The sequence below is a fragment of the Theropithecus gelada genome, chromosome 4, assembly GCF_003255815.1.
Source record: "Theropithecus gelada isolate Dixy chromosome 4, Tgel_1.0, whole genome shotgun sequence".
Classification (NCBI taxonomy): Eukaryota; Metazoa; Chordata; class Mammalia; order Primates; family Cercopithecidae; genus Theropithecus; species Theropithecus gelada.
Genome location: NC_037671.1, coordinates 50,121,332 through 50,137,355, shown reverse-complemented (window position 1 = coordinate 50,137,355; position 16,024 = coordinate 50,121,332). Strand labels below are relative to the sequence as shown.

The window sequence follows — 16,024 nt, the reverse complement described above, 5'->3', positions numbered from 1 at the left end:
GTTATGGGCAAATGGAGAATTACTGAATTGTGTAATTTGGCTGATCCCTTTAACGTAAGGTACCCTTATTTTAGTTCTGTCAAAGCCTCTCATTTATTACCCACTGTGTTGCTGAATCTTTAAATTTAAAATAAACAATGCCAACAAAACCAGAATGACTCAGAATGTCAATGCAGTATATTTTCTTTATTGAAAAAAAAGTGCACTTGAATAACACAGCTGTGACTCAAAAAGAAAAGAGAGAAATTATTTTAAATGTGTGGATAAAGAGAAACTGACAGAGATAAAAAGAACCTAACCCATTTTTTCCTAGTGCAGTAGTCAAATGTGTCCTTCAGTTTAACACACAACTGGGCTAGAGAGAATGAGTCAGAAACTGTAACATTTTCTGAGTGTTCTCATAGAGAGTACTTACAAATGCTGTGTACAGGTTGACTTGACAGTTTATGCTTCTAGAAGTTTCCCAGACAATATTAAAAGTTCTAACCATCTACAGGAAGAAATAATTGGTGGTTTCAAGGACATTTTTACAACAATAAATACATCAAGAAGTTCAGTTGCTATCACAATGAATGAAAAGCTTAAGCGATTCTTTGCCTTCCCATTGCTTAGAATGTCCTTTCCATCTTGGGTCACTATTTTACACAAATCTATGAAGACTGAAGAGGGAGTAGCTGATGTACGTTACATACTCATGATTAAACTTCGACAGCACTTCAGTTGGCATTGGCTATGTATTTTCTCAAGTTTAAAAGACAAATACAAATAATACACTAAATTCTTTTCTGCATTTCAAAAAAGATATTGGAGTTTGCCATTCATTTCTGAAGCCCTGATGAACAGGTAAGAGGTTTCTTGGCCTCAGAATATAGGTTCATATTTCTTGCCACAGTCACCATCATTACTATGACTGTCTGCATCCAGATTATTGGGACTAGCAGATTTGTTCCTGCCCTCTTTAAAAGAACAACATTTTTGAGGTGCAACATATCCACTGATTTTTAGCATCTATTCAACAGGTTTTTATACCCATTCATAGAGAGCAGAACAATGTAGATACTCTACATACTCTATAAACTCTGAACCATACTCTCTGAGGCCAGATTCATCTGTCTATTTATTTACCAATACTGGGGTGGGGATGGGGGGTTGTTCTATGTTTTACCAAGCAGCAAGTTGAATGCTTGCTTTAGGGAACTTCAGTTGGATCTTAGAGATGGAAGCCCAATGGGAAGGAAAGAGTTCCAGGAGTAGTATCCAAACCCTGTTGAACTTGTAATGAGAATTGCTCACTGTAACATACCCTACTAGGAAATGATAAAAGCAGTTTACTTCTGACCTTTCTGTAAATAAAACTGATTATCACAAGAGAAAGAAATACCTAATTTTCCCATTTGAGAGAACTCCAAAAATAATGCAACAACTCACCACATGTGTTTCAAATTTGTTTGGTATTGTATCTATGCATACACATGTGTACGTAAAGATATACATACATACATATATATGTTATATAAATGAATGAACGAAGAAAAAAGAAAGAGAAAGAAGGAAGGAAGGAGAAAGAAAGAGAGAGAGAGAAAGAAAGAGAAAGAAAGAAAGAAAGAAAAAGAAAGGAAGAAAGAAGGAAGGAAGAAAGAAAAAGAAAGAAAGAAAGAGAAACAAAGAAAGAAAGAGAAAGAAAAAAGAAAGAAAGAAGAGGAGAGAGTGAGAGGGAGGGAGGGAAGGAAGGAAGGAAGGAAGGAAGGAAGGAAGGAAGGAAGGAAGGAGAATGAGAAAAGATTTTTGACCCAAATTCTTCCATGGAGTGGTCAAATATACAATGTAGCTATAATGGTGTTTGTTATTTTATAATTTGGATAGCATACTACCTGTCAAAACCCCCCAAAATATTTTTTGAATAAGTAACCCTCGGCATAGTGGGATTATATCCCGGTGGATTTAGACTGCAGTTTCATCTCTGCATGTGAAACTTATCTTTCATTTCAGCCCTTCCCTGTGTTATATTCACTAGACAGAGGTAGCAGCATGTCTGGAAGTGAGACAGCTATTCCTGCCTAGGCTCATCTTGTCCAAACGTGTACCTGTTCCAGAGGTTCCTTCTTCATCATTCCACAGAATACAAACCAGACACATTGCAAATATATTTAAATATATTAAATCCCTGGTTCATTCTGCTACTTATTTTGCTTGTTCATCTGCCTCTGGGTCCTTGATTTTCTCTTTCTATGCCCTGGAAGTTAGGGCCGTATCTCTTTAGTTTGATTTCCTAATCTTTGCACCATACAACCACATGCTCACCAAGATGTATATTGAATATACCTTGATGATTACAGCTTCCCTAAGGATACATAAGTCGCTGTTGACATGTCACCATGTACCTCTCTCTATAAGCAAAATGAAGGAGGAAGGTTGAGAGAAGTCCCATGGCCTAGCATTTAGTATTCTTCAGAGAACTAATTTTCTAGAAATAAATGCTTCTAGGTATACTTCTCTTGGTGCTCTTTTTTGACCTCCACATCACTCTAGCCCCAATGCTTTAGCCTAGATTTTTCTGTATTAAGATTGAAGCCAAAGAGAATAGTTACGGTTTTCTCTGATTCTGCTGAAAAATCTCAAGCACTTTGAGATTCTCTGGTTTTGTTTTAAGCATTTTTTTTTCATATGTGTGAATAAGGAGTTCTGTGGAAAGACTCATGTCATGCTGCGAACACTAATATTATATTGGAGGGAAAGTTATAGATTATGTTTGCCTTTGTACATCTTTGTGCAATATTGTTCTAATTGTTTCCATGAGATTGTATCACTATTTTAATTTGCAAAAATCAAATAAGAACTTTTAGAAGTCTTCTTAGTATTTTTGTAGTACCTCTAGTCTCTTTAGGGTGAACTAAACTATGTCTACATTTTCTCTCATTTTTACATTATAACATAAGAGGCAAACTTAATTATGTGGGGAAAATTTTCCCACCAATAAATCAACTTGCCACTCAAAATATTTGCAATCTATATGAGGCTTGCTCTGAAAAATAACTGAAGCTGTTACTTTTGGGGATTTAGCAACGGAAATTGTCAAATTTTCCCTGAATAGTATGGTGACAGTTACTGACAACAGAACTGCCAGAGCCTGTTCTAAAGCCAGAAAGAATTCCCACCCCTTCCTTTCCACCCTAACTTAACTCATCTTTCACTGATTTATCCTCTCCACCTCTCCAACAAATTACATGCTGCGTTCTTTCACTGCTAACTTCATGTGGCCCTGAGACTTGCAGTCAGGCATCTTTTTCACTTTGGAAATAATATATACCATACCTTCCTATTGAGCAAGTAAGTACTGACTTTTACCAGATCTCCACAAATCCCTTGGAGAGTTACCCTCAAATAAGCAAATTTCAGACACTTCTTCCTACCCATGCTATACTCTAAAGCCTCCTTTTTCCGTAATAATATTATCTGTGAGGAGTAACAACCATGCTTGGGATATTTTGCAAAACATCCAATTAACCTCCAGTAGATAAAGCAGGTGGAAAAGCCCTGAACCATGAAGTCTACTGTAGCTCTATTACTTACTTTTTGTGCTACCTGGGATGTCTTTGGATGACAGCGGGCTCTTTGAGTCTCAACACCTCCAGGAATGAAGCATGGATAGGCTGACTGACCTTCCTGTGGCACATGAGTGCTTTGGACATTAACTGATTTCAAATTTTGGTGTTAGCAGGAGTTCCCTGGGAGCACAGAATGAGCATTTTTCACTCTGGATTATCTCAACCTAATTAAACCTCCCAGAAAAAAAAAATTAATAACTCTTATATCACAATGACCACTGCCTACTAATATGCATACTTGGAACAAGGAACCAAGTGGCCAGATGAAGAAAAAAAAAATCACCTTTCCTTCTTCCTAGAGTCATGGATTCCAAAGCCAATATCAGTACATCTCTTAGGTTGATACTTAGGTTGTGATTGACTCTTGTGTTTTGTCCTGGCTCACTGCTCTAGGACCGGCTGACCTTCTTCTCATCAGTAAGACTGTTTCAGAAGAGCAGGTCTTGTGCTTGCACACCTAGATATGTCAACTCCTGCAGAGGCTCTGTTGTCATTTGGTACTGCCTTTCTGCTCTGACTTTATTGCTCATATTTTTTAACCATATTATTAATAGTCATTTGCCTAGAACTTTGCAGATTCATCTATTATTTGACCACCAGAAAATATTTTAAGAATTTATTGTTAATTTCCATTTTCAAATAAGCAAACCAAGGCTCAAAGAGATCAAATTGGTTTCCTGAGGCCATGTTGTCAAAGGTATAAAAAGTGATTCCTTAACCCCGGTGGTCTGATTCCAGGACCAGCTCTCTTTTTGCTATATCATGGTGCCTCCACATATTTAATAATACATTTTAAATTTTTACCTCCCTTAATTATGAGAGTAGATATAATAAACAGTGGGATCATGGTGCTTTACTCTGTGTCTCTCCTCTTTTAATCTGTCTGGAGACATTTATTTTTAATTATCTACAATGAATGACTGCTTATTATATAATTTTATGGTCCAGGTCTAAAACCTATTACTGAATTGCCTTTGGTAATTATAGCATGTGGAAAAAAACTATCACATTTACTTACCTTGACCTACTTTAATGAAGTGATAACACTCATTATTTGCAGCTATACATCCAAATGTTCCCTATCTCCATGAAAGTTTGTCTCAGCCAGAATAAATGCCCAGTTAATCAGAGGTGTTTAGTTTGCCTTGCTAATAATGCTTGTGCTTAATTCTCTGTAGTTATTACACAACTATCCTTCTTCCCATAATATCTTTAAAAATAATTGCATCTACATTTTAATTTTTGCATTTTTTGACTCAGGGAATAATATACCAAACATGTCATCTAGAAAATAAGACATTGACCTTGACAAGGAACGTGAGATAGATGGTAAATAACCACTCTTCCACCTCACCATTTGGTCCTCTTCCCAGCTATATCATGGATACCTCCACTGAGGAATCCCTGAGTGGTTCCACAGAGCCCCTCCCATCACTGCTGGGCCATGAACCAGAGCTTCCAAAACAGCCTGGGGATAAGTGCATATCAAAATGAGCACTGGCAGGGTTTTCCACAGTGTAAAGAAGCAATGGACTATGATAGTAGTTCAGTTTTGTCCTAAGAAAACTGAATCTTTAGATTTTCCTTTCCTACCTGAAAATATGTAAAACGTGATATAAATGCTAAGAGAAGCACTAGACCTTGCCTCCGAAAAATCCTGAAAACAGTATTAACACCAATGGACTCTCCACTATCAAGTAACTCCGGATTAACGCAGTCTCCCTTCCCTCCCAGTTCTTTGGTTCCCCGGTTTACACCAACCAGAACAAGCCGGGAGTTGGGGGCATATCCTATTTGTCAATGCAATATTCATGGTGCAGCCAAAAAAATTGCCCTGGACATAAATATCTATTCTGGTTCCAGCTCTGTAATGAACTTCAGACCTCTGGCAAGATATATATCTTTTCTGTGTCTTATTTGCTGAATTAAAAAAAAAAAATGCTTACCCTAATTTTTTTGAAAGGCATTGGGAAGTTTAAGCCAATAGAGGTGAAAATAATCTACAAAGCACAAAACAATTTTCCTATGGAAATAGAAAATATTACTAAACAAAGTTCTTAGCCTAATGACTCTGATCATGTATGCTCTGTGGTGTTATTGTTTCCCTTGTTAGAATAAGAAAATAGGAGTACAACATTATTGATTCATAATATTTTCTACTTCCATAGAAAAAAATTGTTTTGTACCTTTTAGATGATAGAATGTACAAAGGTTGTTTTGTACCTTTTAGATTATTCTCACCTCTATTGTCTTATATAAACTTCTCAGTGCCTTTCAAATCAGAAAGTGGAATACCTTAAAGCCACAGAGGATGCTCATGTCATCAGATATTGTTAATATCCCTTCTCCAACTGCATAGCATGAGGGTTGGGAACTCAGGTTCAAGGGTCATTCAGACCTTGGAGAAAATCTTGCCCCTGATGTGACCTTTGCCAAGTTATTTTCTATTTCTGAGCTTCAATTTATTCATCTGAAAACGGGGTAATATATTCATCTGTCAATCTCACCTCACAAGATTGTTATAAGGATTAAATGAAGTAATGCCCATAAAAAGCATTTAACAGCAAACCTGACACATAGTGAGTGCCTGGCCAATGTGGTAAATACTGTCTCTTAACATTTCTTCCTCACAATGTAAATAGACTCTCCTGGAAATAAAGAATTCCAGACTCAATTAAGTTTGGAAGACACTGCTTTAAATGCATTCTTAGGTGAAGAACCATTAATGTATTCACACATGGGACAACTCTTCAAAAAAGAGAGATGATATCTAACAATTGCCTAAAATGTTTGGAGATTAGAACACTTTATTTTTGTAGTGGCTTTGCAGGACTAGGTTTCTGGGGATCATGCTTTGGGAAATCTTGTTCTCACAAATCAGATATTCATAATATTTTCATGAAATCCCAGGATCTCATTTGTCTCAAAATAATGGGGAGAGATGGGAAGAGAAAGAAGTGGATGAGTGTCAACATGAACCACAATAGGATCACTGTTGAAGCTGGATGATGGGTACATGGGAGTTCATCATAGGATTCTTTCTCTTTTGTACATGTTTGAAAAATTCCATTAAAATTTTTAAAAAGATATTAAACAAACCAGAAATATATATATATATACCTGCATACATGCTGTGTCTTAATACATACACCAAACTCTAAGAGAAATGGCTAATCTCCCAAGGTCTACAGACCCACTCAAGCAAAAGTAAATTATCTGTTTCTTTCACTAACTTGGCAGTGAAGCTCTTCTCACACTTCGGAGCCTAATGAGGTCACCTGTGGTTATGGCAGTCAAAGGCGAACCCAGCCGGGTCATCCAAAGGCGAGTATCATCTCTACTCATAATCTCAACTTTCTTCCCTTCTTCCCCATAAAGGCTTTTACAGAAAAAAAAATAATAATAATGGAATAGAAATTATATTTTTAACTTAATTTTTTTCTCTCATATTCCTGCCAGATGTGCTACTACAGTCAAAATCAACCGAAGGTTTTGACAGGAGGAAAAACAGAATCAGTTCCTGAATAACAGAGACTTGAATCACCAAACATTCAATAGATGTGGTACAACAGTAGTTTTGACTTGAAGACTCGGGTTCATCTGTCATTTTAACTGAAGCTGTCTTTTGGGAATGCCAAGGTTTCTAGCTGCCAGGGAACCCAAAGGGACTTGCAATTGGCCTAGAACCCATTTCACTTGCCAAAGGACCTAATTTATTACATTAAGAAAATTCTCTCTCCTGATAACAACAAAATCAACTGTCACTTTTTGGCTTTTTAGACAAAAATTCTCCCTAACTTCTCTCTTGTTCTAAATGTAATTATTTTAACCATACCTCATTACTTTTTATTATGCCCAATTAAAGGTACTTGCATATTTGCATCATGTCTTTCATGGTTTAAACTCACTTTGGCACATTAACAAAATCCTATTGTTGTTTATTTAACCTTTAGAAAGTTCACAGATAGCTAACCTACCTGTCACCAAGATTTGTGTTTATGCATTAGGCATCTCCCAGCTGGACCATTTCACAGACTCCTGGCCGGCCCTTCTCATTCATTCATTATGTGTTCACAATTCACTCAAAATTTACAAGATGCTTAAGTTTGTTTCCATTCTCTAAAGTTCCCCTTTCCGCTCTCCCCTTGGCCTGACATAATGACTTTCTTTTTTACGTAAGAGTTACCTTTAAAATTAAGGTAGAGTCTTCTTACTTTGTTTCTGTTGTATAGTTTCCAGCAAAGTAAAAAGAAAGAAGGTAAAAAGCTAATTTATGGAATTATGGGGATAATTTTGATCTCATTTTTACAAAAAAAAACCAAATAATAGATTCAAATTGTCCTAGCTTAACCTCTTATTCTTCAAAGACTTTTAAGAGTTTAAGAGGAAGCATCCCAAGGAGCTTTAAGCAGGAAAAAAAAACAAAAACAAAAACAAAAACAACGAAATAATTCAATTTCAAGAACCGTACAGTTTCTGCCTACATGGAATTCACATCTGGGAACTTGCAGCTGGGCTGGGGCAGTAACCTACATATTAACTGTAGTAAGAATATTCGGGGCATAGAAAGCCCACACTATCCTCACTGAAACTGGAGCTGGCCTGGAAAAACTTGAGAGCGGCTCAGATGCTGTGGTAAAGGCATCAGGGACAAACTCTACTGATGATGCTTCTTATCAGTAAAAGACCCCCTGCACTGCTTTGCCAGTCATAAAAACAGATTTTCACCAATCCACACTCACCTCTGCCCAGTACATCATCTGCAATAGAACAAATCAAATTACAGATGTGGAGTGTAGCTGCTCCAGTTAGAGACACAGCCTGATCTCCTTGAATCAGGCTTTCCAGGCTAGCGTTCACAAGCCCCAGTTCAGAAGAAAGTGAGGTCCTTACTGACTAGACTGAGGTGTGCACTGCAGGATGCTGAAAGCGTGGGTTTCTAGCACTCTCTAGTTGTAACTCTGCCACTATACTAGAGTGAGATAACTCAGCTAAGATACTTGGATACTCCTAGGGTGCATCATTGTTTTGATATTCCTTGTGAATTATTTTTTCCTGACAGGGTGAGTGGAGTGGAGGCGAGAAGTCAGAAACATAACATTTGTAAGCTAATTTCTCTGCATGTGCCAGACGCTGTGTAAGCACTTCAGATGCACTCTTCACAACCAGAACATTTGTTATTCCCACTGTAGAGAAGAAAAAATTGAGTTTTAGGGTGAGGCACACAGCCAGTAAGTGGAGAAAGTCCAAAACTAAATTCAGAGCCTAAACATACCATACACACACCAAAAGAACCGGGATTGCAATGGACATTGTCACTGAGATGGCTTCTCCCAGAACATGCAGAGTCCTCTTTCCAGGTGCATCCTGCCCTGTTCCCTTCCTGGATGTTCTAATGGCTGCAATTCTAGTTCAGGGTCCTTTCTTACCTATAGAATCTCCAAAGTCTCCCAATACATGTCCTTGTCTTCTACTCCTAAGCATTGCCTAGAATGAAATGCAACCTCCAAAGACTAACCTGTAAGGCCTTGCAGGATCTTCTCCCTACTCACCTATACTGCCTAATTTTCTCCCATATACCCTTCTTTTTCATTTTTTAAGATTTTTTTTTTTTTTTTTACCAGAGGAGAGCATGAACACAGTCCCACACTACCACAAATTCTGCAGTAGAGTTTCCCATATTTGGAGGTGTCTCAGGGGTCAGTACATCCAACTTGCAATGGATAAGCCTTGCCCTGGGAAAGCAATCTTAGGAATCGTGGTGTCTCCCCTGACAGGTAGGTGTCTTCTCCTTACACACCCTTCAATCCATCCAATATAAACTTTTGTCTGTCTTCCAGGTATGACTCTGCTAGGGCTTCCAGTTATGTCCCTCTGCCTCCTTCTATGCCTGAAAACTTAATCTGTTCTTTAAGTTTTTGCCCAAATAGTGCTTCCTTGTTGAAGCCAGACTATCTCTCCAACCCCTGACTCTGTCTTTTCTGTTTAAGTATAAGCTTCCTGAGGTTTAAATTTGTGTCTCAGTCTACATCAATATGCAGTCACACATTGGGTCAAGGCCACATAACTAACCAGAGTCAGAATTCAGTTCTGATGACTGTCTTAGTTATGTTCCTTTCAACAAGTATGTGGCTTGGAGCTTTGCTGGGATCACAGCAGGATTTTATGCTATTTTCTTGTGTTATTCAGAGCAACCAAGGCAAACTGTATCCTCCTCAAAGGTGTGTCCTTCGAAAACAGGAGAGGAACGTCTTATCCTACTTTTGGATTATCTAGAACAGATTAGCTTGTGGAGCTTGAAGACGGAAGATGTCGTTTGGAGGATTTGAACAACATAAGTGTGGCAGGATAAAAACAATCAACCAAATAACATTTTTTTACAATATAAAAAAATACTCTAATGATGTTCATTCATGAACAAATTTTTATTATCTCTCATGGCCAATCTGCCTACAGAACAGACTCTGTAATAGAACTACACTGCCCTTCTTGCCAGACTCCACAGCACTCTCATTTGGCAAGACAATTTCAAACACACCCTGTTACATACCAGCCTCTTCCTCTCAAGAAATACAAATTCCAACCTACTACTCTGGACATGCCTTTGAGTTTCTATGGAACTAAACTGGGCATCCATTTCCAAAATGGCTGGCATGTTTCATTTCAGAGTAAAAACTGGGGAATTTATTGAGCAAGAATCTAAATTAATCTAGGAGAAAAGATAGGAAGAGTACAGTTTTGGGTGTGAGGAAAATATTCTCTATCTCGTGTCAATAGCCTAAGTCATATTTTTTTCAATAAGGAAAGGCATTTCCTTTCTTCTTGCTAGCCACCATCCACACTCAATTAATAACAAACTCTTGTCCATGTTTATTTCCAAAGTACTTCCAAAATCTAATTACCCTCTCTCTGCAGCCCAGGTACCAGCATTCAGACATTTAACAGACCTTGTATGGATGTATTTTCCCCCGATTTCTTCTTAAAACTATCCTTCAATGTTTCTCAAATTGTGGAGTGTATAAGAGTCACCTGGAATAAGAATCACCTGCTTTTTTTTTTTGAGACGGAGTCTCACTGTCACCCAGGCTGGAGGGTAGTGGCGTGATCTCAGCTTGCTGCAACCTCTGCCTCTAGGTTCAAGCGATTCTCCTGCCTCAGCCTCCCAAGTAGGTGGGACTACAGGTGCGTGCCACCACACCCAACTAATTTTTATATTTTTAGTAGAGACGGGGTTTTGCCGTACTGACGAGGCTGCCCTTGAACTCCTGACCACGTGATCTGCCCACCTTGGCCTCCCAAAGTGCTGGGATTACAGGTGTAAGCCACCATGCCCGGCCACACCTGCATTTCTTAAATGCAGATTTGTAGCCACTATTCCACAGACAGTCAGATGTATGAGGTGTGAGTGGGGCCCAATGATTTACATTTTAACCAGCATCCCATGCAACCCTAATATAGGTACTTCGAATGCTACATTTTGATGAGAACAAGGACAACATTGGCCTGAAACTATAGGATTTAAAATAAAAATCTTAAAACAATTTACATGTGCTAAAATTGCTCACATATTTTTCCCACAGTCAACTGGAAACAGTGAAAATTATTGACCGTGATGATATCAGTGTTCAAAGACCTTAGTGAATTGACTCCTTTCTGTCTCGTACCCAACTTCTCAGAGCCTCCAGAATAATACTGTGCCAAGACATTCAGTGTGCTCTTCCTCACAAAGCTCTCTCTGGTTTTGAAGACCCTCCTAGAATTTTTTTCTGACCAACTTCCATCGGGGATTGCGTCTTTCAGCAATGTCCCTGGGTTCCATCCCCTCCCACACCCGTGTGGCTTAGGAGAGCCCTCCCTGTGCAGCTTCTGTCATAGCATTCTCCACAAGGTAATGAGACCATCTACAGCTGACCCTTGAACAACACTGGTTTGAATTGCACAGGTTCACTTATATATGTGGATTTTTAAAGAAACAAAAGTTAAACCAAGTGTGCCTGCCTCGCCTGCCTCCCCTTCCACTTCCTCCACCACTTCTGCCTCTGCCATACCTGATGCAGCGAGACCAACTCCTCCTCTACCTCCTCGGCCTACTCAATGTGAGGACAATATGGGTAAAAGCTTTATGATGATTCACTTCCATTTAATGAACAATAAATATATTTTCTCTTTTCTATGATTTTCTTAATATTTTCTCTAGCTTATTGTATTGTAAGAATACAGTATATAATACATATAACATAAAAAATATGTGTTAATCGACTGTTTCTGTTCTTGGTAAGGCCTCTGGTCAACAGTAGGCCATTAATAGTTAAGTTTTGGGAGAGTCCAGAGTTATAGGCAGGTTTTCAACTGCATGGCTGATCAGTGCCCCTAACCCCCACATTGTTCAAGAGTCAACTGTACTTTCTTCTTTGTTTTTCCACCACACCGTGATCTATTTTCATATAAGGAGCATGCCTTATTTTTTGCCTTGCATCCTATATAGGAAACACTCAATAAATAATGTCTATTGGAATTTATCCTCAGATGCTATCATACCCCCATACAACTGGTTCCCTTATCCCATAAACCAAGTTAGGATTTGGTGCGCTTGGTCTAGGACCTCCTGACTCCCTTAAGAGGAATAGAAATCAGCTCTAATTTCTCATCTCAAGTGTAAATCAAGCAAGGAAATAGAATTATTGTAAGAGACCTAGAGTGGGAGTTTAAATCAAGCGAGATGAAAGAAGAAATCTAAATACAGAATAAATCGGTCAACCATATAGCAAAGTACTCAGAGTCACAGGCTTCAGAGGCGGACTGAGAAAGCTGGAATCCCAGCTCTTCCATTGACAGGCTGTGTAATTTTGAGCAGGCTGCATAAATTCTCTGTGCCTCAGTTTCCTGATAGGGGACAAAGAATAATCCCTAGGGCTGTTAAAACAAGTAAAAAAGTAGAGCAGACTTCAGCAAAGTTTTCCCATAAAGGCCAGAAAGGTCCTATTTTAGGTTTTGCAAAACAGTCTCTCTCTCTGTCTCTCTCTCTCTCCCTCTCTCTCTCTCTCTCTCTACTCGAAAGGAGAAGCGGCTATAGACAATATGTAAACAAGTGGGCATGGTTGTGTTCCATTAAAACTTTATTTACAAAAACAGGCAGTGGGCCAGATTTGGCCACAGGGCTGTAGTATGCTAACTCTTACATAAAACCAATGCTTGGCATATGTTAAACTTAATATTGTAGCTTTTATTATTTTGCTTGAAGGAATTTGCTTCCCAGAAAATAACTCAAGTTTCCAACTTTAATCATGTTCTCACTATAATGAGAACACATTTTACCTATTTGTATTAATTGGAATCCTGTATTGATACATGCTTTATTGAATCATGTATTATACAGCTCATTCTGTATAATGAGCTGACATCTAAGACTCACTACCTCAGAATATTTCCTCCCACTCCTCACTTATGTTTGCATTAGAAATAAAACCAGCAGGGTATTTTCTGGAATAATATCACTTCCCCTATAATTTCAACCATTCTGAAGCACAGAACTTAATTTGAGAAACCTATAAGACACTATAATGGGAAACATGCCAGCAACAGCAGCAGCCTGACTAATGCAAATGGTTTCGTTCATTTGAAAATCATTTATATTGAATGATGAACTGTTAATTAATAATTGTATTAAACTAAATTAAATTAAATTCTGCTAACACTGAATGAAACCAAGGCACTAAACTACTGAATGTGGAATAAATTACTCCCTTTCTCCTCTCCAGTATCACATTTCTACCTATATTGTAATGTGTATATATATTTCTAATTATACTGTAATATATATATAATATTCCTAATTTTCAGAATTACTTAGAGATTTCTGACCAGCAAGTCAGGGCATTGATGCCACTACTCAGGAAATTTAGGGTGTCCTGGGGTGAGTACACAGTCACATATTCTTCTTGTGATTCTTATTGTGCTGCTAAATTACAAGTACAGTTACTTAACCACTTCTGATATTTGCTCCAGGAGCTAAAAATAATTAAAAAAAAAAAATTTAAAGAAGCCACACCTGCCTCCTTTTTGTACCAACTTTTGCAAGCATATTTTTTTAGCAGGATTTGTCTAGAAGAAGTTGTTGCTCTCCTCTGCCCACACAGTCCTCAGTCCTCAGCTTATTAGATCTTCTAAATGCCTGTCTTCTTTTGCAGGGCTTGGACCAGCAGCAGCTGCTGCAACCCAGAATGAGACAGGAAATTCTCTTGCTTATTAACGGTCTCAGACACTCACATTGCCTCCACTCTCCCTCTCCTTTCCACCATATTTGCTCAGCCTCAATACACTCCAGTTGCTTTAAACCTTTGTCATGAACACCTTTGAGCCAGTCATTTCTTACAGTGAAGTCTACATAATATCCCAGCTCCCAGCTGACCTGACTGCTGATTTTCCATGCCTGCCCAGGTACCTCATCTAACAATACCGAAAATAGCTCAAAAGAGGTGGATAGGGTCATCTCTCACCTTGGCACACTTTCCCATGCTTTGGAGAGACATCATCTTTGTGGAGTGTGTGGTTTCATCGCCATCCTGAGCTAAGAGCCTCATCTGTGCCCCACACACAGGCTCAACTGCAGATTGAGATTATCCTCTGGATGAATGCCCTGCCAAATCCCCACTGGCAGTGAGTTTCTACAAAACGCTAGCTTGGAAGTGTTTGTACAATGTTCAGGCCCAGTCCTATATTTAGAGAAGAGTGCCTGATTCTCCACTCTCTGGAAATGTCGTGAGTAACTTGCTGCTTCAATGCTATTATTCTTCTTCACTTCCAATCATTTAAGTCATTTTATCAGCCTGGTCTCACACATGGCTTTGCTTCTACATGGATGGAATGTCAGACTGTGTAGATTCAGATCTATTCTGAGCAGTTTGAATAAATCCCACATGCTTGCTGACGAATTTGGCTCATTTTTCAAATGTATTAGGTGCTTTTTCCCCCTCTAACAAATTAGATTTTATTCTTTGGGTGTATATATATGTGGATCGGGTGGCTATTGGAAGTGAATGCCACTTTCAAAGTAGAAAATACTTAGATAAGTGTAACTCTTGGTATTAAGGAAAATATCCTTCTTTCTGAACAAATTAGCTCTAAGTAGTCAATCCTAACATAGCTGTATGCGAAGAAATGCTGACTCACCCAAGAGCTTCATTTTCCCCTTCCCTGGTTTCTTGAAAAGGTCAATGGGCCTTTGTCCCTAGTGTTCCACTGGAGGCTGTCATCTCAGAATTCTCCCTGCAAGACAGCTGATGCCATAATCTCCCTTTGTCCTGAGGGTGAAACATACCTTAGAGAGTGTCCTGCTCACAAATCCCCAGTATCCAGGGATACTTTCAAGACTCCAAGTCCTTGCTCTTATACAGCTGCCCACTGATTATGGTACCATTTCTCAGGACACCTCTGACTGTGACCACATCCAATGGAAAAAAGACTTAAAAACACATTAGTCTTAACAGAATCATTGACTTAATCAAATTCAATGGGCAGGAAAGTCACCTTGTTAAATTACAGATTCTGATTCAGTAGTGGGTCAGGCATGGGGCTGAAGTTCCTTCTTTCTAATGAGCTCTCAGGAGATACCCAAGCTCTGGGTCTGCAGACTACATTTTGGGTAACAACGATTTAAACCACTCTATATACAACAACATCATACGCAGATATTAATGAGTTTAAATCCCAGATGGGCCTCCAAAATGGAATCTTCTCTGCTTTCAATACACTTTTATGTATTTAAAGTCAGAATTAGAGGTCTCGATAATTGAGAATTTCTGTAACTGGCATGAAGCTCAGTGAGAATTTCTGTTTCTGCCTGCATTCCAGAAAAAATCTATGGTAAGGAGTTGTGTTCCCATCTCAGCAAACTGTCTAGTGGAAGGCTAAATATCTCGACCCTTTCGTGAAAGCTAAATAGGCAAGGTGCTCTGGCCCCCTTCTCCATTGCCAGTATGTCTCCATGATGACTCCCACCGGAGTGGAGTAAATCTCTATTCTCCTTGGTCTCATGCACTACCTGGCACCTCCAATCGTGGCTCAAAAGGGCAAATATCTCTCATAGCATCAGTTCCTAACACTACAAGTTTCCTGTGGCAGAGCTACCAGTTGCTATTTCCACAGAAATTTGGTGTGTTTCTCACTTTCTCAAACAGATTGAACATCTCCCAGATCTATGGTGACCAGACATATTAAGAAATGTCCTCCTACCTCCTCAAGAACAGGATTCACTCCTATCACTACAAAACCCACTTGGAATAATTACCTATTTCCTCTAATAGTGATGATAACAATAGTTTCCTTTTATCTTATATTTTCAATGGGCCAGAACTGTCCTGAGAATCTTACAGATGATACATGAATCACAACAAATCCTAATGAGATGAGACTGCCCCTAT

At 38.7% G+C, this 16,024-nt stretch overlaps 1 protein-coding gene and 1 non-coding gene across 2 annotated transcripts in view; both read right to left on the bottom strand.

The window, feature by feature from the left end:
- Nucleotides 1-6,394: 6,394 nt before the first annotated feature.
- Nucleotides 6,395-16,024, bottom strand: part of OPN5 (opsin 5) — a 44,879-nt gene continuing 35,249 nt past the window's right edge. The window contains exon 7 of the mRNA XM_025383608.1: nucleotides 6,395-8,791. Coding sequence (XP_025239393.1) covers nucleotides 8,783-8,791 — 9 coding nt within the window. The 3' untranslated portion in view covers nucleotides 6,395-8,782. The remainder of the gene's footprint in view (nucleotides 8,792-16,024) is intronic.
- Nucleotides 9,227-9,390, bottom strand: LOC112624031. Its single transcript, XR_003119349.1, has one exon. It is a non-coding gene; the product is annotated as a U1 spliceosomal RNA (small nuclear RNA).